The sequence below is a fragment of the Solea solea genome, chromosome 10, assembly GCF_958295425.1.
Source record: "Solea solea chromosome 10, fSolSol10.1, whole genome shotgun sequence".
In the NCBI taxonomy this organism is placed as follows: Eukaryota; Metazoa; Chordata; class Actinopteri; order Pleuronectiformes; family Soleidae; genus Solea; species Solea solea.
The window spans coordinates 4,544,147-4,567,890 of NC_081143.1; the positions used below are offsets into that span (position 1 = coordinate 4,544,147).

The window sequence follows — 23,744 nt, forward strand, 5'->3', positions numbered from 1 at the left end:
CACTTAACTGCTCTTTTTTTTAAAAGGTCAGAGTTCATGCTTTACTCCTGTTATGGCAGAGGAAAAGACACTCAGAGGAGCATGAGGCAAAATTAAAACTTGTAAAATTTTAATGAAGCTCACAGAAAATAAAGTGACTTAAAATGCATTGTTGATATGTTGCAAATCATCAGTTTGACATATATTTGAACATCTCAATTTTTTCTTAAAATAAATCTGCATGAAACAAGTACCACAGTCGTAAATAATCCTTCAAAATGCATCACATTAACTCATTCCTGGACTATAATTCAAGTCTTACAGCACAAAAGATAATCCAGTCATCTCCATCTACAATGGAATGTAGTCGCTGAACTTCACACAGACCTGAAGATCGATCTACTATCACTCTGATGCACGTCTGTGACACAGTCACATAGTTCAAGTCTCATCACTTTGCATCATGAATCTGCACCTGACAGTGTTGTCGTGCGATAGTTCAGATAGTCTAAACTATCAACTCACTGTTAGTGTTTACACTAAACCTTCTGTTCAGGTCACAGAATTGCTTTGTGACTCTTCTAACACATCAGTGTGTGCTATGTTTCAAAGTAGGACACTTAACTTAATGCTACAAAATGAAAAAAGGAAAAAAAAAAAAAAAGTCAATAGCAAAACCATTAAATTAAATGGTTAAAATATTAAAACACACCATTAAATTATAATCCAAAATTATGTATTCACAGCATTGAGATTCGTGATAACACTGTGCTGGAAATGCACAGTGAAAATAACGAAAAGCATACGTCCTAATAAATATATAATTATTCATTGACATTCTGCAGCTGACTTCACTGTGTTATTATATACAAGAGGCCAAGAACACACTGACCAACTTCCTGCTCAGAGCTGGTAAGAACATCTGTCATGTGATCGATAGCTCGCAAACAGAATTAAGTGTCTCTGTTTACACCTGGCATTAAGATGTGTGGTCACATGATTGGACCCCTCTTCTCTCGTCTGTTAGTGACTGTACTGTACAGTACTGTGACTGTACAGATGTGTCTCCATGTAAATTTGTGCTGTGCTTTTTCTCACGTTCTCTTTAAGAAGAGCTGGAACTAGTGTTTGAGGTCATTAACTCCTCAGGAAAGTGTTGCACTTCTGTGATAGACCAAAGGGAAAGTAGGATCATTTTCCTACTCTGGGTTAAGAAGACCACTGGGAATTAGAGGAAGTACGGAGATGTGTCCTCCCACTTTGGTTCCTCTTAAACTGGTGTGAACGTGGGCTGGTTCGCCAGAACGGCACCAGAGCCGGAACCAGAACTGTGTCGAGGCACTAATAGAGTTCTTTTTGCAACTAGCAGAGTCGCCCTCTGTTGGATATTCAATATATCCTTCTTCCTGGTTGGCCTCAAGCAGCAAACCAGAAGTCTGATCTATGTTGTGTGTGTGTGTCTACATGAGTGACAGATGTAGAGGGAAAAACGAAAGTAGGAGAAGGAGCTGAATGAAGTCAAGCACTACTAGTGCTGCTGCGACATGAAATAGGATCTTATCCACTGGGAAACCTCAGCGACTAAGATGACGTAAATTGAGCAGGTGGTCTCTCATCCATCCTGAGAGTTCAGGAATGTGACCACGTGTGTCCTCAAACCACCTCAGAATGGTGGTGTATGTGATCAGATCTGAGGTCGCATTCAGGGCGGATTGGGAACTGTTCAGATCCGTACTTTGCGCGCTGTGCACGTGACTGTATCACTCAGGACAGATGCCAATACCAGGTCTGAATGTCTTAGTTTAAGCATTGACGTTGACAGAAAGGCAATACATTTCATTTAAAGGCTCAAGACCTGACAAAACAACCTGAGGTTAAGTGAAAGTTGAGAAATAAACAGACAGACATTCAGACAGACAGACAGACCTAAAAAAAATAAAAGTCAGTCTGACTGAGGAGAACAGACACAATCACACAGAGGCTCCTTCATAAGACGGAGAAGCAGTGCAGACAAACTTCAGGCTAGCTGACATGTTCACAGTGATCAAAAGGCTTTGTGTTGCACTGATGTCACTGGTCTGAAACTTCACACTCACACACACGCACGATCCTGTCAGATGTACTGCTGGGGTTTCTGTGGGGAAGCCGCAGCTGAAGCCAGGTTCTTTGCTGCTTCTTTGGCCTTTCCCGATGCATCTTTCACCGAGTCCCTGAGCAGCCACGGTGTTGCCTCTCCTGAGAAGAGGAGAGACATGTCCAGAAAAATTCAGACAAGACAGAGAGTGAAGACAAGACTACTATGTTTCCTGAGACCTGTCTGACACACAACCTATTACACTGCTAAATTCATGGAGCTGCTGAGGTGATGTCTTTTTCCACATGAATGTTCCCGACTGCTGGAAAGAGTTGGAAAGTTCAAAACATAAATTGTTGTTGAAGCCTAAAGTTTGATGACGAGACAAAAGAGCGCCAAAAGCTGCTGATATATGATGGTGTTTTTTTAGTGCTTTTATTGATTATTGTAGTAATGACATGTGCTGCTGACCTCTTGGTCAGGTCACCCTTGGAAAAGGGATTTCGATCTCAATGGGTTCTACCTGGTTAAATAAATAAAAAATAGTAATATCTGCTTCTAGGGTTAATGGAGAAATGTTGTGGTTTCCTCATCAGTCCACACACTCCTCCTCTCGCCCCCTGTATCTGCTGTTTTCACTACAGAGAAATGTGGAGGGCGGAAACGTCAGTCACACGAATCACTAAACGTCCTCTTTTATTCGCTAAAACTGTTTCCATTACACTCACTTGCATGTACCTTTCATTAGGGACGGCTTCAGTCATTTTCTTTTAAACTACAAAGCTGTTCACAGCATATATGTGCTGATGCAATTTCAATATTCTGCTCCGATAAAGAAGAAATAAACAGCCACACTATGACTATCTTATTATATCTATTATATCTTATTATATACAGATATTATATATATAATATCTGTATATAGTGAAGCATGCCATATATGAGATTTTTGGATTGTATCATCCCTTCCTTTAGTGATACAACAACTTTTCCCAACTCCTCCATGCGAAAAAGCTTTAATTAATTTTTTATTTTTTTTTAAAAGAGGCTGATGGAAACACACATTTATTCCACATTAGCCTTTCAGCATAATGTAATTCAAGTGATCCGAGAAACTAAAACTACTGCAGCTTCTCTGAGCTCTGGTTAGTGTTAACTCCTTAGAAAACCTTTTAAAGCAGCGAGGTGACAAATTACAAAAACAAAAAAATCTGACGAGCTTTATCCTTTTTGAAACCAGTGAGAGAAGACTCACTGGAGAGGTGAGAGTGGCTGTCCTTCATGGTCCTGAGGTTCATAAATAAATGCTGCAGTAGACAGAATCTCTGGAAATATAGTAGATTGTTGAGTCTCATCCCCAGGTTTCTATAACACTAATGTTCCTCTGCCCTCAGCTTATCCCTGACTGTTATTTTTAGGTTGCTTTGCAGTGTTATCTTTGACACCGATGCTAGAATAATGAGTGCTCCATAGAAGGACCAGTTTTTAGGTCATGTTTAGGTTTAGGGAAGAATTGGGTGAAGGCGTTAAGTTGAGATGATTAAGGTTTGGTTAAAAGGGCTAGAAAAGGCTTTATTAACAAAGAAATAAAGCTAATTTACTTGTCTTTAAATTCACAGGTTCTACTGTTAAACTGTTACGTCAGATTCATGGCGAGAAATATTAATAACTCTGACTGAATGTCTAAAAACAACGTGACACGAAAAAACTAAATTGAAATACTTCTCAGGTGTTATATTTTTGAAAACGTCTTGAAGTGAGCTCACCCTCATTAGTTCGGAACTGCCTCACACTGCTTCCACTGCCATGGGCTGCAGAGTCTATTTGTATCTGACCTCACTTTGAACCCTCACACATGCAGTACCTCACGTGAGAGCAGCAACCTTAACGACAACAGCGCACTTTCCCTAAACAGTGGCAGAGATGGAAAGAGCAGTGACAAGCAGTGACAAACAGTTTCCTTCACTTTTACGTACTTTTATAGACATATACTCGGCAGACACAGATACAGATTTGTGCGGCAGCTTCAGGCTGACAGCAAGAGAGAAACCTCTTCACGTGTTGGAGAGGAAATTCTTCTTAAAAGCATTCATGGGTGCCGAAAACAAATTTAACATACGACTTCAACATCATGTCATGTTTTAAACTACAGAAATCTAATGGTCATCATGCATATTTTAAAAGGTGACTCCAGTCCTTGACTAACACTTCACTGCCTGAGTTTCAGCACGTGCTGCAGACTGATGTTACGACGTAGGGTTTTAAAACACATTCCCTTTTCTTCCGTCGAGTTACTCGCGTGTCTGCTTGCTTCAACATTGTGCCTCACATGACACCAGGAAACAAATATTAACCGACTACATGGTCACTGACACCAATAATATTCTGTGACGATCAATATTGCAAGGCAATCAAATAGCGAATACATCTCGATATGTGTCTAACTGAAGAAAACAAAGCGTCTGAAAAGTTAAAAGTGCCAGATTTCTCCATTTATACACAACATAGAGAACAAAGTGCATAAAGTCTAAATATGCAGTGTTCATGAGATGCATGTCTCTGTTCACTGGTGAGCAGCTAGAACAGGCGTATTTATGACAATAGGTGGCGCTCAACTATTGCACATTGGACTGTTAAGGACTATGTTGCTAAAACAGGCAGCAGTCCTCGAAATGAGGTGGCACATGTCTCTCTGTCCCTCTGATCACTTATTTCAGGTGGATTCTCAGACAATATCAAATTTGCACAACGTAGTTAGTATAAATGATAAATGGTATGGTAATAAGTTCAAATTTTAAATGTTTATTTCCAGGTAGCAAATTACTAGCATTGCAAGTGCTACAGACACCATATTTCTTTTTTTCCAGACCATTTCATGAATTGACTGTAAGTGTAATGAAACGGATTTCTATAAATAGGTTAAAAAGCGTTTCAGATATAGTTACGGACCCAAGCTTTCCGTTTCCATGAAGAGGAAGATCTGACTCACGAGCCAGATGCTGACACGAACTGTGAATTGATCTTAATAAGCAGACTATGTCTTCAAAGAAGTCTGACAGTGATATTTTAAATTCTCACATTCACTCAGTTTCAGTAATATCACTTGTAATTGACCTCGACTTCGTTTATTTCAGAATACTGATATTTATCATGTTCGAAGTTACGAAATTTTATCTCCACATTACTGAAGTCACACTGATGTGTAAGAGATTAAGAGGTGAATAATAAAGTAAAATGTGTTGAATTGGTCTGAATATTAATTAATGCCAATGCTGTCAACAATCAATATAGGTAATAATGATTCCATAAGGGGCTGCGTCCATTTAGACTTATAAATTAAGTGTATAAATGTGTGTGTAGTTGAAAGTTTTACGTCTCACAGTCAAACTAGAAAATAAAAACATTAAGTGCATTTCAGCAGGATCTGTATTCTGTAAGGCACAGAGAACCAGGAAAAAAAAGCAAAAAAACTGGAGATCCTCTGTTCTCCATCTTGCATCATCAACTACACTGCTATATGTAACGCGGCGTGGAGTAGGTGACACTCTTTTCAAGGTAACCAATTTGGATCTGGATTATAATAACATAATCTGATCAATCCAAGAGTAGAAATGCAAAACTACTTGTTTGCATTTTAAGTACAATTTTCACTGTTCTCTATGTAGCTCTTGTAGCTACATGTAAAAAATATTAATAATTGTTTGATTTAATACAGAAAAATAAACTTTCCAATTAAATGTATTTTCAAACCAAGATAGCAAGACAATGTTTAGATTGTAAACAATGACAAAGAAAATGCATTCAATGATAATATAAGTAATCTTTCTGTGGGCAGCAGTGATACTAGACCCAGACAGAATGTATGGCAAGAAAACATTTATTTGAAAAACACCACTTCAACCAGATTTCCCTCAATAATAGGGTTCAGATTTTATCTCTGAAAAAAAACTAACACTATGGTCAACTATGCAGGGTCTATGATCTATAACCACACTAAACTATCGGAGTCACTTTTCTCAGTTTTACTCCTTAGACATTCTGTCACTACCTCCACTACACAAACTACTGTGTGAGGCTCAAGTACAACATCATGTGACAGCCCGAGGCCAGGCCTGGGATGGCAGATTGATGCCTCCCTGCTAACATACTCACCGCAACACTCAGCCTGACGCCAATCCCTGCAGTGCCATCAGAGGAACAGAATTGCAACAGTGGGAAAAGCTCTTTCAGACAACAGTTTGCTTGCTGCATTTGCACAACACACAAAACCCAGCGATTGCGATTCGCTGCCAAATAAAAGCACCACCTTTCTCATGTAACAGCTACCACCACAAAATACTGTGCATAATAGTGACAATTAAAACTGATGTTTTCAATCTGTAGTGATTCAGAAAAAACTGTCTCCAGTGATCATAAAGATATATGTAGGCTGATTTAAAAGAAACATTATCAATGATAAATAAGAGCTTTTTATTAGAACTGATAGTCCATCTGCACAAAAAAAAGAAGTTTGTTGCAGATTTAGTTGTAATGGAGAAACCATCACAGCATATATATATATATATATATATATATATATATATATATATATATATATATATACATATATATATATACATATATATATACATACATATATATACACTGTATATTAAACTATAATAAACAGTCTTGTTTTATTTGGTTATCCTACTTCCTGTTCCAGAAATGGCAACCATTAAAAATAAACTTGTTTTGATTTCCCTCTTCTCTTCATTCCCTCCTTCTCCTTGCACTGCCCCCTTGCACTGCCCCCTTGGTTCTGTTGGTGAGTGCACATACCTTGTAGGTTGGACAGTGCGTATTCCAGTCCCTTCATGGCCTTCACCTGGTTGCTCTTGAAGCGAGCCAATCCAAACTCCTGGGAAAACATGAAGCATGACACAACATGAAAAGGCTGAAAATAGGGACGTTGCCTGAATAACAACACTTCGCCAGACGTCTTCACTCTCACCGAGTCTGGGGATTTTCAGAATAGCTTGGCATCTCCTACAACTAATAATAAGAATTGTTGTCTAATTTATTTTTGTTGCCAAATTTTACTTTTTTTTAATTTTTTAAAACTTTTTTTAAATTTTGTTACACAGGTACATTAACCCACAGAACATATTTCATTGTTTGTATTAAAAATTGTATCTCCTGAAACAATATGATGAGTTTTTTCATTGTAGGGCAAATAAGCAGGAAGGCAGGCTTTGAAAAAATGTACCAATATCAATATAGAATATGTATTACACTCAGAATGACACAATGATACAATGTTTTAGTGCATTCTCTGATTGCATATCAGGGTCAAATGTACCTGAATTGGTCTAGAGAAGCCAAAAATGCTCGAGGAAATCCAGGCCTCTCGTTTGAGCAGGGTGGTGGCCGGCTCTTCTGCCGAGTCTTGAAAAATGCAACGTTCTTCAACTGACTACAAAAGGAGAGTCAAAAATTATTTCAGGTTAAGGTAAAAGACAAGGCTATGGAACCATTTTTATTTTTAGTAATAGCAATCATGTCGCTTGGGAACAGACATAAAAGGACAAAATAAATGAATGCTGGTTGTGTTTCATACAGCAGTAGGAACTAACAAAACAGCATCGAGCATTAAGAGTTTGAAAAACAGCACAATAAAAAACATAACAGTGACCAACAGTTAAGTAGACTCTGCAGCATCAATGTAGCAAGGTGTGAACTGTGAAATAAGTAATAAAATATTCAGCTTGAATATAATTTACTTTCAAAGAAACAGTCTTGACAGAATCAAAATAAATTCAGAGCTTTCTTAAATGTAGACTCCATACAAATAGTCCGTGAGAAAAAAGGAAATAGTGATCAAGACGAGTTAAATCTTCCATCAAAGGAAATGTGGCAATGAAGACGAGTTATGTGGAAAACTGCAAAGCAGAAGAAGAATCCAGAACCAAACAGAAACCAAACAGATGTCAATAATAATAGAAAAGAAGAATAAGGGACAAGAGAAAAACAAAAGTCATGTTTCCATCATGGCACAGTGCGGTTTAGTACAGTATGGTACGGTTTGGAACGATAAAGCACTGGGTCAGGCTTGGGATTCGACTGACAGCGTGTGCACTGTGCCCAATGGCTGCATCAGCAACATACATAGAGTGATGTTGTACCAGTGCGCCAACAACAAACAACAACATAAATGTTTACATGTTGCATGTAAAACTCACCATGATAGTTGTGTGGTTAAGGTTCCAGGTGTAAGTGATGAGGTTTCTATTGACAGGGTCCACAATGGAGTCCTCAATGACGTACACAGAGCGAGACATGCCAGAAGGGAAGAACCGCTCTGCCCAGCGAGGCAGCCGATTGGTCTTCGTCAGGAGACGTCTGGAGAAGAGCTGGTTGTCCCCAGTCACCTCCCGGTACACAACATCCTCTGTTAGAACATGGGTGCTAGTAGATACACACACACAATAAAACATACATTCAGGGCAAACAGGTGGTTTAATTTAAAGGTTTCATAACACATCCATTCTGTCAAAAACAATGGTCCTCTTTATAAATGAAAAAAAAAAGAAGACAAGAAAAGAAAGAAAAGCCCAGTCATTGCAGGACCAAGATCGCTAGTTTCTGAAGCAGTCAGGTGAACTCATAATGCAAATACAACAGAAACATGAAGCTAAGAATAGACAAACCTTTGTTTTACTTCCCTGGTGTGCTTCTTGGTTCTCTATCTTAATCATGACGAAGCACTTTTTTTGTTGTAGCATTAAAAATGTGAAGCAATTCAATACTATTGTGAAGATTCTCGAATTGTTTAGTAGCATTTATAATACTTTAATACAAAAACAAGATTCCAGCAGGTCTGCAAACACCCCAGTAATTTCAATAGTTCCACCACAAACTTCCTCAATGAAATGTATGCATAACATAATTACTGAACTATATTGCAATGTGCCATTAGTGTTGTCTTGAAAAATATGATATAATGACAGCTGCAATGCACATTTTAACATGATAACACTAATAACTTCCCATCACGTTTATGACTTTGGTTGCAAATTACTATAGAATGTTAAATATCAATATCACAAAACAAAATAAAAGTGAGCAGTTTATTTTATATTCTTGTTTTTATTTTGATGCTCAACCCAAAAAGGGGAGAATACTAGAGCTGAAACGATTAATCGATGAATCGATTATTAATCGATTACTAAATTCATCGACAACTATTTTGATAATCGATTAATCGGTTTGAAGCTTTTTTCATGATTAAAACAAGATTTCTGATTGTTTAAGTTTCTTAAATATGAATATTTTCTTCATTTATTTGCTCTGGAAAACAAAGAAATCATTAAAAGTCAATCATTTTGGTTTGTGGAAAAAACAAGACATTTGAGAACATCATCATGTCAGGTTTCACGAACACCGATCAACATTTTTTAAGGTTTTCTGATATTCTGAACACCAAACGATTAATCGATTAATCGAGAAAATAATCGATAGATTAATCGATTATGAAAATAATCGTTAGTTGCAGCTCTAGAGAATACATTGCCATCACATGCTTTATGTTTTTAAATACTACTGAATATGACAATGTTAAGATACCTGAATGGGTTTGGATACCTCTGCCAGAAAGCAGAGGCGACAAGGTCCCATGTGCTCCTGATGTCCGTCTTATTAGAGAAGTACTTGACCATTCTTCTCTCACCGACGATGGGCAGGATGTCCTGAATCCCAAACCCTGAGGTTCCCTGCTGTGACTACGCAAAACACTGAGAAGTTGGACGCTGACTCCATCCAAAGTTTGAAAAGGTCCTGAAAGATTGAAGAGAGCCTTCATTAGGAAGCACAATAACAAGGTCAAATTATGTTTATTTCTTAAATAACTTATCAACCTTCAACTTTGTCATCTTTTTAGAACACAGTGGTAGCAACCTTCTCAGGATAATCAAAACATTTTATGTCACTAAAATTGACTGGTTAAATAAGATAACTTTTACTCCTCAATATAGCCATTCATTCATTGCATATCCATCAATGGCCACATGAAACCTTCTTCTCCTAAATGTTAACTTATTTTATCAATCAATCAATTTAATTCCTAAACTGCCGTCATGTGCCATGATTAACACAGCACTACCAGTGTTAACCTTGTGTATAGAGTTTAACATAATATTCATCAGTGCATATGGTACCTGTCCACTGTGTTTTAAGCACATATATTCTTATACTAACCTACATGATAGCTGTGTTTATATTTCTTTATGGTTGTTATCGTAGTTTTCTGTCTGCATTAGTTATTTTCATAGTAGTGTTTTCTGGCATACTTAATACGTAATTTTACAGTAGAATGCAACTGTTCCTGCAGTGTTTTATAAATTGATCTAATTTATTGAAAAGGTCTGTATTGATTAATTGTGGCAGCATCTTTATAATAATATGTCACCATCCATATGTTATTATTCCTAAGAGGAAGCCATTTAAGCCTTTATAGCAGTGCTTCCCAAAGTGTGGGGTGCAGCCCACTTCTGGGCCTTTGAGATATTGCTGGTCGGCCTCAGATTTGTCTATTTATGAAAGTCATAGAAACATACAGTATAAATATATTTCTCTGATGATAAAAAAATTGATCATAAGACATTACAAGTGCACAAAGACTCATGCACTTGTTTCATTTGAATGTAGTTTTGTGAGCATCTGTTTGTAAACATGACATAAGGCTTCTCAATTATGACCAAAAGAGTAATCACAATTAACACTACTAATTAAAATAATCATTAATAAAAGTGAAGGAGGTAGGAACAGTCTACTGTCTTAGTCATTAGTCATATCGACTTGCTTAGCGTGATTGCCGATATCCAATAATAAATTTTGAAGCCAATATCAGCTGAAATTGATATCTTTCCGATAATATTATTGTGCATTCCTAATAATGATTAGGGGTGGGAATCACAGGGTACTTCAGAATACAATACAAAAAAATACAATATGCAATATGTGGTCCATGATGCCAATAATATCACAATACAACGACTCTGTGATAATCAATATAATGTAAGATGATCATATAGTAAAACATCACAATATTTTTCTGACAAGAAAATAAAATGTGAACATTTCAAAATGAAATTCTTCTCCATTTATTCACAACTTTGTAGAGAACATACAGACAACAAAATGCTTAAAGTCTAAACTCCCTCTTCTTTAGCCAGGTAATTTCAGCCCAAGATTCCCATCATTCATCAGATCAGCGTTGCCTTGAGGAGACTGGCAGAAATGATTTACTTTAGAGTTACCATCATTTGTTAATTAAAATATCGATATTTGCCATATCACCAAATCGATATTTTTACCCACCCCTAATGATGATTATACATTGGTAGGATTTAATTTAATTTAATTTAATTTAATTTAATTTAATTTAATTCAATTCAATTTAGACTCTTTATTTTTGATAGTCTATCATTTACCAATCTGGGTGTGGGCCGTGGACCTGAAGTTTCAGGGGCCGAAACCCTGTAAAGTTTGGGATGCTCAGCTTAAGGTTGTGGTTTACTGTCAATAAGCTGGCTATCGGCCAGCAGCTAACTGGTTAGCTTCAAAGTCTAATTCAGCAAGTTGACATTCAAAGATGTAAGTGGGATCGTGTGCAAACCCGTTACTATCTATGTTTCACATCATAAGTCACTTGTGACTGTGTGGGTTTTAATGCGAGAAAAACAACACCAATACATCAACAGAGTAAGTTTAGTCAGATAGCATTAAGGCTAATTAGGCAGAGGTGACAAACGCTGTGAGAAACAAGACAGCTCTTACCTGAAGTCACTGTGAATGGAAAACCAGGCTCATAAATGTTCAGTCTGCTCTGCCGCTAGCTGACAAATTTACTAACGTTAGTTAATAAAAAGCAACGTTCTTGACACGGTGACATGATGAGCACCGTGGACGCTCTGGCGGAACCGGAGTGGGACTACTTTAAATGGCATAAGTTCCGGTGAACGTCCTTCTTCTTCTTCTTCTTCTTCTTTGGGGTTTAACGGTAGCTTGCGTTCATGTGGTCCCATTACTGCCATCTTCTGGTTTGAGCTAATCCCTACCACTTTCCCCACGTTTAATGTTTTTTTTTGTTTTTTTTCCAACTGCTCCAAATTGATAGATAGATAAGACAACTACACTTCAACAAAAAAACGAACTCTTTAAAGCTTTGATGAATCCGCTCAGTAAACTGAGCTTCCTTAGCAGACAGAATAAATAGGAACGTTGTATGCACACTCCGGTACAGAAGGTGGTGGTAATACAACTAACGTTGGTTGCCAACCGAGGAAGAAGACCGATTTCCTGTTCCTCGTCTTCTTCGCTTGTTTCTCTGTCCTCCATGGTGTCATTGTAGGTCCTTTTGAGGTTGAATATTCAAAAAATAAGCTATGTCTGGGTACACGCCGGACGAGAAGCTCCGTTTCGAGCAGCTTTCTAAGCTCCGCAAGCAATGGCTGAAGGACCAGGAGCTCAGCCCGAGGGAGCCCGTGGTACAAGCCAAAGCTCCCGGCCCCGTCGCCAGGTTCTGGGCTGGTTTTCTGGAGCCCAAGAGCCTGTGGAGGCTTTACGTGAGTCCTCGTCAACTGACGACAGCCGTCAAAACATACACCTGCAAAACAGTTTACACGACAAACGTTAGTGAGGAACGGGAAAGGGTTTCGTAGCGTCACGTCAAGTGTCACTGCAAGTCACGATAAGTGGATACGTGGTGTATTTCATCTGCGGGATAATCGTGAATGTATAAAATAACATTTCACGTGGTTGATTTGTAAATGGTGTCTAGTCCGCATAACACTCAGTCCTAATGATATGCAATGGATAGCCTGCATTTTCCAGTTATTCCAGAATGTACTGATTTATATTGATTTATGTTTTACTTTCCATAAAACATTATAACATCTTATAACTTTTTTGTTGTTATCGTATTGTTAGTAGCGTTGTTGTATCATTTTGTAACGCGACATATTATGGACAAAAGGCTGTGAATGTTTATGATACTCAAAAAAAAACATTTATTTTAGCCCAGATACGTGTGCCGACTAGGGACATAAATGCCTACAAAACGCACTCAGAATTGTCACCAATCACTCTTTCAAAATATTACATTTCTTCTTGGTTTTAAGAAAAAAATTGCAGTTCCTGTAACACAAGAAAGATATCCTGTATTCTCTAAAATGGACAATATTATTAAAAACTTTAAGCAGGAATTGTTTAATGTTATTACTAACACAAAGTTGAGGTTCCCTTCAATACCCTTTTACATAATGTTCCTTGAATATTACTTCGTATAAGAGGTACATTAATATGTATTTTAAATTTTTAGTAAATAGCATCAGCCCATACGTATTTATTTGTTGGCCATTTATTACAAATTATCAATTTTCCTTCTCAGAAACTTGTTGCTTAGTAACTTAAACTTTTTTTTGCTTTGTTTATTTGATATTTAGTTATACATTATCTTTATTAAAACTGTATAGTATTGCATTGCAGCGCAGACATGGATATATTTATCTCCTTTATTTTATATTATCGGAAAGCCTGTACCTCAATGTAAAGGTGACCAACCTTTACAGTGAGGTACAACGTGTAAGGATTGTGCATTTGTGGAATGAGCAACATAGCTAAACATGTGCGTAGCACCCCAAAATATTTGCCAAAATCCCCTGCAATATCCTGCAGTTGTTAGGATGCCTGGAAAAATTGGCATTGGCATCTGCTGTGGACAAAGCCATATCGGTCGACCTTTACTTTGTATTACTTCTTGTGCTGTCTCACTCACATCATTGAAAGATAATATATCAAATGTTTGAATATTGAGTGTGAGATCATGTTTTGATGTATTGTGTACCTCTTTGCTTATATGTATTATTTGTTTATTTCCTTACAGACCTACAAAGCATATAGAGGTGGAGTTTTCACATTAACTCGACTGTTGATACCTGCTTGGATTGTTCACTACTGTGTGAAATACCATATTGCTGTAAGTTTACAGATATGTTTCACATTATTTGTAATGTTATATTGCAAAAGGAGCAATAGATTTAATATCAGAGCAGATGCATTAATCACTCAGAATACTGAATAAGTGTCATTGTCTCCCACAGCAAAGGCCTTATGGTATCGTGACGCTGAAACCCAAGCTGTTCCCTGTAAGTATGTCTTATTGTACCACTGTGTATCTTGTAATCAATACATTTGTATTGTATGTACAGCCTATTGTGAGCTTTCTTTAAAGGGATAGTTCTGTTTTTTTGAAGTATGGTGTGATGAGGTACTGACATATTATCAATACTAACTTCGCCAATGGCACTATCATTTCCATAGACCAGCCTGGGACCCATGCAGTCACTCTCATTAATAACATGGCTGCCACAATGAAAAACAAACATAAGACACTGAACAAAAGGCTGACCTGATAAAAATCTATGCCTGCTTTGGCCTATGATTTCTGTAGAATATGTTCCCCCTGCCTTTCCTCAGTTAGACAGACTTTTTTGGCTGGAATTGGTAAATCCCCCACTCTATCACAGAATCCATGTCTCAGTGACAGTCGGTGTCCAAAGGTATGTTTCCGTCATGGTACAGTTCAGTTTGGTACAGTGTGGTACGGTTTGGAACAGTAAAGCCCTTGGTCATGTTCGTGTTTCGACTGAGAACAGTATCTTTACGTGTCAGTGAGAAAACGTATGTGACGTTGTACCGACACGCCGACAACGAACAACGACATCGAAGGTGACAGAAGAGACAACAACGTAACGGACAACAACTGAACAGCTCGTTCTCTTCTGCTCTGTCTGTAGCTGTAGCTTTGTATGAGAATAGACTGTGGGCGTTAAAGAAACATTATGGTATGGGTGGAGGTATGGGTATGGTATGGGTTTTTGTGTACCGAAAAAGGAAATGGTTATTTTGGTACTATTTCTAATGAAAACGCAAAAAAATTAATATATAATAAATATAGACTTGGACTGGCTATCGCCCCGCCTATCGCCTTATGGCAGCTGAGATTGGCACAGCACCCCCTGCGACCCTCTGGTGAAGGATAAAGTGGTAGATGATGGATGGATGGATGGTAATATAGACTTGGCCACAGCTTTCAGGCAGGAACAATACCTCATTTAAGGACACTTCAAAAAACCTAAAGTATCCCTTGAAGACCCAGAGATCCTACATGAGTTGCTTTCTGTGTTTGATTTTGTATCTAGGGTGACACCATTCTGGAGACAGGTGAAATGGTTCCAGATCTCCCTGAGACCCATAGTCATCACTGAAGTTGAAATCAAGAATTTCTTTGAGGTTCTCTTGTAAAAACTGTTTATATGCCAATAAAATATTACATTGTCACATTGTGTATGACCATGAATCAGATTTTTACATATTGATGTCAACTGTGAGAGGCTTCAGGCCTTCTGAGAAAAACATGCAGATCACATTAGTGTAGAGAAAAGAAATTTGTTCAATCAAATTCTTAAATCATTACTTTAATTTTTTTAGTTATTTAACTTAATGTTGTTTGAGTGTTAACCTCATGTGAAATAAAGATTGTGTGTTGATCCTGATGTGAGGAAATTTGTCTGCCAGAAGTAATGGAAAGACATGTAAAAAAAAAAAAAAAGGTCAAATACAGTACAACAGGGACAGCCCAAACCAAAGAATTGCTGGTTCAAGTCCCCACCAGGTCATGAGCTGGGGTACCCCTGAGCAAGGTACCCTTTCCTAATTGTAAATTGACCCCACCCACAGGATCTTCATGTTCCAGTCCTTATAAAGATAAATTTGAAGGTTGCATCAGGAAGGCCATCCAGTGTAAAAATAGCTGCCATACCAAATACACGGACCATCTGCTGTGGCGGCTACTAGAGAGGAAGTAGCCAAAAGACAAAAAAACAAGATTGTAAAATATGAACAGATGAGCAAACAACTGTACGGTGATGAAGTCCAAATGTACATTTGTACCTAGTGTAATGTCCGAAGTATCTTCAGAACCAGGCATTTATTATATTCTACAAACCACTGACCAGGAATTATTTAGTTACATTCATTTTTTTGTAGTTGTGTAAAAAATACACTTAATTACTTGATTGTTTGTGTTATGTGTGGTATTTGTTTCAGAGGATGTATTTTATTTTGAAGGACAGAAATGATGAAGCTTTGAATTAAAAAAAAAAAATCACAGTAATATCGTATGCAAGATTGTGACAGGGTTATGGGAAAAACTATTAATGATTTGTTATTACTTAACCGGGATAAATGGTCCACAGATGAGTACTGGAGGACTACCTGTTGAATATTGGACAATAATAAACAACACATTAACCTCTTCTTCCCTGACCCTCTTTTTGGGTCCCTGTTTGAAAATGAAATGCCCAAACTAAATAGAGTATATCTCTGCAATTACAAGCTCTATGTGAATGATCAAAATAAAGATAACACTTGTGAGATACACCAGAAGTGTAAGTCTCACTGTAGATACCACTGTGCCAGAGTAAATGCAGATTGGACCCACAATAAATGAAGGATTTTTTCCCTGTGGGCTGAGAAGTGGGCTGGCTCTGATTGGTAAGCATCCTGATGGCAAATGTGAGTGTGGAGACAGTGAGACAGTAACAAATGTTCTTCTCCAGTGCAAACTATACTCAAGTCAGGAGGAATCTCTTCAGGAAACTTGGAGCAGAAGGGGAAACTGTTTTCAGTATGAGCACGCTTATAAATCTGGATGCTTGGATTAAAACAAAAACATTGATGGATTATCTTCATAATACAGGAGTGTTCAAAAGGACTTGATGTAGGTCTAAATTACAACCAGTAGGGGCAGCAATACGACGTAGCTGCGTCTAGCCTGCCATACCAAAGAAGAAGAAGTACTCTTTTACTTCCGTCTTTGTTTCGGTGAAAATAGTGTGTTTTGCTCAACAACAAAGGTAAAACAACATTTCTGGTTGTATTTCTTGAAAGTGAATTGTTGTTTTGCTCTTATTTTGCGGCTGGATCCGTGAGTTTTGGTCGTAGAGTGATATAAATAAATCTGTGGAGTCTCGACTGTCGAGCAGACATGTTTTTTTCAACATGACGTCGCTGATTCTCCGGTGCCGCTTTTGAAATGTTTACGCTGTTATGGTGTTTTCAGCTCGTGTTGGTTAGATTACTTGGCGTTTAGTCTGTGTTTATTGAACATAGGAATGGTTTTTATGAGCTTTTAGCCGAGTTTCTGAGCTTTCTGTGGGTATGCAGCATTAATCAAAATCTTTGATTTGAATATGCGTCGCGGTACGTATTTTTGGGGGCTACGGGGAAGAAGGGGTTTAATAATAAATGGGAATCAAACTTAAGCCACTAGGAGGCAACATAGTGCCAGCTTCCTGTCTGCTTAAATTCAAAGAAGAAGACCTGCGAGAGCAGAGGACTCGACTGTTACGAAGCCAGTCAGTTGGGCTTTGTAATCGGTTACCACCGTAAAACAATCACGTCAAAATGGTTGTGTATCTTCAAGACGGATTGGGTAGTTAATAATCATCCATCAACGTGCTTGGGGAAGGCATAGGTAAATATTATACAACTTTTCTCAAATATCCTATCTAACTAGCGTCTTGTTGAGTTAGCCAGCCTGCTAACTTCATCTAACCGAGTCAGTGTGTTTGCAAATGTAACTTGACTCAGTCGTTTTGGTCATTTGAACATCAATATGTATCTGACAGCATATTCTAAGGTTGTCAACATGTCAGTCGCTCAATCGACGGATTGTTAAACAGTCCACTTGGCAGGTGGCGTTGTGATGATGTAGCTTAACTTGCTAAGCTAACACACCGAAAACAAGAAAAACAATCGAATGTGAAGAAGCCGAATAAACCAAAATACCATACGGCACTTTACTTTAACTATCTGGCTATCGGTACTTATAATTTCTATGTTTTATATCTACAAAAAGTCGTCGTAGTTGTGGATTGGCACCGTTTAGTATAAACAGTACAACACCTCATTGCTAAAACATGCATAGGACTGGACTGACGCCTCTTACAGTATTGACAAACACTGAACATTGTAATCGTTTTAATGTGAGTACAAGTATGGAAATATTTTCTGATGCACATTTATTCGTCATGTCTTTAAAGTTTGGCCTAGGTTTTGTTTTATTAATGTATAGTGTGTAAGTGCGTTAAAATTGTATATGCGGTTCATATCTTTGTTCAAAGACTCTACTGACCAGTATTATCTGAAAGTGAAAATGTTTTGTATATGTTAATTCTACATTCATTTTGTGCACTAACTCTATCCAGATAAAAAAAGAAATCAATAAACTGAATATTTTGTTCATATCAACATCACCATGTTGAGGTTTGGGAAACACTAATCAACATTTTTTTTATGGACCAAACAATTACTCAATTAGTTGAGAAAAATCAACAGTTTAATTGATTATGAAAATAATTGTTAGTTGCAGCCCTAAAAGGTAGTACTTAAGTCAGTGTTTCCCAACCCTGGTCCTCAGGGAACACTGCCCTGCATGTTTTAGATGTTGCCCTGCTCCTACACACCTGATTCAGATGAACACCTCGTTACCAGGCTTCTGCAGAGCTTGTTGACGGGCTGACCATCTGAAGCAGGTAAAAGTGAAAAAGCGAAAGTTCTGTTCAAGTTCAATATTTGAACAAAGTAGAGAAAAGCAGTGCCCTCCAACAGGTATATTGTAGGTGTGCATGAAAAGGTAATTGCACCCTAAGTCAATATTGCTGCTGCACTTGCATGCTCAAAGACAGATGTGCCAATAGAGAAGATACACAAGGCAATGTGCCATGCATGCAAGTTCAAGTACTAGTAACCGTAAAGAAAACAAGAATATTGTAATTGGAAATGGTAATTAAGCATTCCCAACTAATAGTTTCAGAAAAATGCTGCTCTCACCTGTCTGTCACCACTTACCTCTGCAATCATGACAGTAACAGATCAAAGGCAAATTGAAATGCGGAAAGTACCCCATTTGGCCAATTTAAAACTAATTGTAATCATCTTTTTATTACAACAGATCATGTCTGCAATCAAGATTGCCCTGCAGCAGAGCCAGAAGAGTGGCAGAAGGAAAAAATCTGAAGCCATGTCTGCAGAGGTGTCGCCAGACTCTAAGTGTCCAATCTGTTTGGACACATTTAACAACATTTCATATCTGGACCTCTGTCTGCACAAGTTCTGCTTCCGTTGTATTCATGAGTGGTCGAAGAACAAAGCGGAGTGTCCCTTATGCAAACAGCCATTCAATTCTATCTATCACAGTATAAAATCAGAGCAAGACTTTAAGAAATATGACTTGCAACCATTAAATAATGGCTCTTTTGGGTCCTTTGGGGGAGTGCGTTTTAGGTACCGCACAACTCTTACTGGAGTCCACAGGCAGATGCGTGGAAGAACCTCTCCACCTCCGGACAATGGAGTAATGTTTGAAGGCTCAACAATGTCTTCCCAACAACACCAGGATCGTTACATACAACGCATGATGACGAGATTGGCAGCCAAGAGGAGAGCTGCAAGGGAAGGCCGGGCCGTGAGCAACGTCAGAGAGCAGGAAATGATCAACTTCAGAAGAGAGCTGTATCGCCAAGGGGTTAAGGTTCGGACTGTCCGAGATGGTGGACGCTTACGCGACAACTCAGCAGAGTTTTACCGCAGAAATCCTGCCTGCCTTCATAGATTGGTCCCATGGCTTAAGAGAGAACTCCTTGTGCTATATGGGTCCCATGGCTCTTTGGTCAACATAGTTCAGCACGTCATCATGTCACGCATTACACGTTTTGACATGGAGGATGGAGCGATTCAGGAAGAGCTCAGGCCATTCATCCAGGGGCGCACCGAACACTTTTTACATGAGTTCATCAGCTTTGCAAAAGCCCCATTTAATATGGAGGCGTATGACCAGCATGCGGTGTACGACTGCCCAGCTGCTTCGTCAAACGAAGACAGCAGCTCCAACTCATCTGTAATAGCCATCTCAGAGGATGACGAACAGTCCATGGGGTTGGACCTCCCGGGAGATTCCATGTCTAATTTGAGTCATTCTGTTTGGGATGATGAAACGCCGGGGCCTTCGTATTCTACGACAGCAGAGCAGAGCAGGGCGGACCATCTATCAGTCCTTGACTCAGAGTCGGACTCAGAATCTGACAGCAGTTTAGAAGAGGAGACACAAGAGTTTGGAACTTCTCCGCAGCACATGTGCTCTCATAGCCAAACAGACATGACTCTTCGCGACGTTAACAATGAACAGTCTGTCTGTCTATATTCTGACAATGATGATTGTCTCATCATAGGCTTTGTCAAGCCAACAGTTGACAGGACTCCAGAGCTGGTTCAGCTGTCTTCTGACTCTGATGAGTTTGACACTGAAGAAACCAAGGAAGTGCCTCTTTTACCTCAACACATCCGTTTCTGCAGTCTCACTCCCCCAGTTTCACAGAATAGCAATCAGGGTGTTGCAGAACAGTCAGGTAACATAGACACAGACCACCATCATCAGTTTGATTCAAAAAAAAGATCGGATAGACCCAAGCCATCCAGTAAGTCAGATAGAAAAGAGAGGCACTGGTCAAAGGACAAAGACCACAGGAGAAGACGGAGATCTGGTAGTAGAGAGCGCAGACATTCAAGCAGGAGTCCTGCGATCCTGCAGAGCAGTGTCAGCGCTTTATCCAGGGAAAAATGTAATTCTTACTTAAGCAGCAGGAACTCACCTGTAAAATGTGACAGTAATTACAAAAGGAGGGACAATTATCGAAATTATCAGTCCTATAGTCATTACAGCAAAGAGAGAAATGAAGGCGGGATGCATTATACAGAGAAGCGGTCTTACTATTACAGTAGTCGCAAGTACCCCGATAGGCGCTCTCACTCTAGGAGCCGTAGCATAGACTCACGGAGACATGACAGGAGGTATTCTCGGTCTTATTCCAGGAGTCGCTCTCCTTCATTAAAAGGTAGATCTCACCACGACAAGCCGGGTGGGAAGAGGAAATACAAGACGAGACATTTGGAGGAACCGTCCAAAGACACACTTTCCAAATCATGTGAAGGTGACTCCTCCACGATCTCATCAAAACACAAGAAAAAGAGCAAAGAGAAGCGTAGAAAAAAATCTAAAGAAAGGTCTAGAAAGACTAGCAGGAGCCTCAGTGTGGAGCTAATCGATGAGGAAAACGCACACGAACGAGGCAGACGCCATCATAAGAAAAAGAAGAAACACAAGAAAAGGAGCAAAAGGCACAAGAGTCATGAGCGCACAGAAAAGCACTCACCCACTGTCATCACCATTGACAGTGACAGCGATTCTTTTGCTAATATCTGTGTCACCCAGGCCAGCAGCAGCACACATAAGGACAACCCTGTTGACAGTACCACAGATGACCTAGTGGACCCTGCCTCTCTGACGTCGCTATCATAATTGTGTCCAGATTCCTGCTGTGTTTGCCTTTTAATACCTGTCAGCAGTATTGAAGATCTAAACTGTATTCATCATATCAGACCTCGATGGATAAGGTGAATACAGATATCTCCTTTACGTTTTCATTGCCAATTGGACTGTGACATAATGACACGCAGAGATGTTGGTGTTGAGCTGTGGAGTGGTGATCAGTGGACAAATGACTGTTTCTGTTGCTGGTGGTGTTACCAACACAGTAAAACAATGCTATTTTATGTGCCGTGTGCCATTGTTGAACAAGTGCCACTTCTTATTCTGGACTTTAATTTTCTTCAATGAATGCATTTTATTTTAAAAAGTGCTCTCAGGGATAATGTTGAGTACAGTGATTGCATTTGTTTTGACACAAACCAAGCTGTACCTTCTGCTCATGGAGAACAGCTCACTATCTGCAGTGTATGGATATAAATATGGGGGCTTTTGTATTGGTAATAAATTGCATTGGTCAACTTTTTTTTGTTCATTTGTATTGTTCATTTTAGGTATATATGCTTGAATAACCCAAAGATTCTTTAATTTTGCCTATAAGCTAATAATTTATTAAAATAATTTGAACTATTTATTAAAACAGCACAATATACAAAGAATATTCCAAAAGCACAAAAACATCCAAATTAATTTACAGTATCTAAAAAAAGTAATAACTGTATTATATAACTGTCTACAACTGATAATGGAAAGTACTAAATGTCATGTTAGGACCAACAGTGTGTCATTAATGGAAGCATCAAAATATGGCAAATCATCATCAAAACATAGTTCAAAGCAAGTATTCACTTACTCTGACAAACAATTCACTGGCGCTGCACCATCTAGGCCAGTTCTGCAAGATTGTGACAGATGTTCATCAGTCTGCATGCTAGCAATTATCTACAATGTACATTATGCTTTAAAGAGATATTTTCACAACATTAAAATTTGCTAAACCTGTGTTTACACTACTTAATTGCAACACTGTCTGTACATATCTTCATTATCAGTTATCAGTCATTAATAAAATGCTCCAGGCATTTAATTTGTTACAGATTATTACTGATGATCAGTAATCACTAATTTAAAAACTGGAAAGTTAAGTGTTTAATCCTCTTTTGGTGAGACAGATCATCACAGCATTCTTATTGGCATTATACTTAATTTTATGTAATTTTAACCCCATAAACAACAGCTGATGGAGACCTACCTGGATTAATAATAACAAGGTAATCTACATACATAAGAATGTTCACTTGTTTGTTGCCAATCGTGTATGCAGTGTTTAAGGGTGTGGGGAAAAAAAAGCTTTTTATCATCTTGTGCAGTGACGTATTGTTTCATGACGGCCAATTGTCAATATTTTATTAATTCAATTGCAGAATTTCCCCTACATTCATGCAGCAGTGGTGCACCGCTTTAAGATCTCTCATCACACATCAGCCGTCACAGAGCAGTGGAGTCTCTGGTTACTAACAGCTATGGGCACATCCTTGCCCAATGCAAACTTCTCTTTGACCTGTCGTTGCTGTCAGGGAGAAAATAGACCTCCTGGCATAGGTTTGGTATAAAAAGTTAATTAAATCTACTTTTAACTAGTATTTACTACTATAACTATATTTACTAGTATAACTAGTATTTGTTTGCTTTTGATAGACCTCTGTATGTACTATAAGCAAGGGTCTGGCTTTACCGAGGGCCGCTATCTTGTGTTGCCATCTTCTACCGCAGCCCAAACAGACAAACCAGCCAGATCCAGTCAAACTTGCTTTTACTACTAATGTACATATAACCCATATCTAACACAGGGTTACTCTGTATTCCACTTAGAATTGAAGTTGTATATTGTTGTTCTAATAATGATTTGTGATAGGCTGTCCAATGAGGGGTGTGCATGCTGCCCTCCACAGTTTGAAGATGGTCTGTGCCGGTGTGGACATCCAGGGACAGGGTCAGGGACAGACAACAACATATTAAGATGTTCCATGATTGCTTATTAGCTGCTAAGCTTTGATCCTCTGAAATGGGACAGCCTGGATATACAGTGGGTTGCATAAATATCCACACCCCTTCAACTTTTTGACATTTTGCCATTTCATGTGAAAGACACACACTAAGGCACACACAATCATGAAGTGAAATGAAATTTATACATGATTTTGAACTTTTTTTATGAATAAAAAACTGAAAAGTGGGGTGTGCAAAAGTATCTACCCCCTTTCC

At 38.5% G+C, this 23,744-nt stretch overlaps 3 protein-coding genes across 5 annotated transcripts; 2 read left to right on the plus strand and 1 right to left on the minus strand.

Moving 5' to 3' along the window:
• Positions 1-87: 87 nt before the first annotated feature.
• LOC131467339 (PRELI domain-containing protein 1, mitochondrial-like) lies at positions 88-12,270 on the minus strand. Of its 2 annotated transcripts, none has more exons than XM_058641181.1 (6): positions 11,870-12,270; positions 9,659-9,868; positions 8,275-8,500; positions 7,395-7,508; positions 6,875-6,953; positions 88-2,214 (listed from the first exon to the last, which is right to left on the minus strand). In XM_058641181.1, exons 2-6 carry the CDS (start codon positions 9,748-9,750, stop codon positions 2,093-2,095), a joined length of 633 nt encoding a protein of 210 aa, XP_058497164.1. In that variant the 5' UTR covers positions 9,751-9,868; positions 11,870-12,270; the 3' UTR covers positions 88-2,092. The 2 variants fall into 2 exon arrangements, with proteins under 2 accessions (XP_058497164.1, XP_058497165.1); XM_058641182.1 differs by lacking the exon at positions 88-2,214 and adding an exon at positions 3,740-6,231.
• Positions 12,271-12,350: 80 nt separating this feature from the next.
• On the plus strand, positions 12,351-15,438 carry ndufb6 (NADH:ubiquinone oxidoreductase subunit B). The gene is made up of 4 exons (XM_058641183.1): positions 12,351-12,657; positions 13,977-14,069; positions 14,194-14,238; positions 15,295-15,438. The coding sequence occupies exons 1-4, from the start codon at positions 12,478-12,480 to the stop codon at positions 15,358-15,360; spliced, it is 384 nt and encodes a 127-aa protein (XP_058497166.1). The 5' UTR covers positions 12,351-12,477; the 3' UTR covers positions 15,361-15,438.
• Positions 15,439-16,922: 1,484 nt separating this feature from the next.
• toporsa (topoisomerase I binding, arginine/serine-rich a) lies at positions 16,923-22,005 on the plus strand. Of its 2 annotated transcripts, none has more exons than XM_058641178.1 (2): positions 16,923-17,010; positions 19,110-22,005. In XM_058641178.1, exon 2 carries the CDS (start codon positions 19,113-19,115, stop codon positions 21,510-21,512), a length of 2,400 nt encoding a protein of 799 aa, XP_058497161.1. In that variant the 5' UTR covers positions 16,923-17,010; positions 19,110-19,112; the 3' UTR covers positions 21,513-22,005. The 2 variants fall into 2 exon arrangements, with proteins under 2 accessions (XP_058497161.1, XP_058497160.1); XM_058641177.1 differs by lacking the exon at positions 16,923-17,010 and adding an exon at positions 17,113-17,630.
• The last annotated feature ends 1,739 nt before the right edge of the window (positions 22,006-23,744 follow it).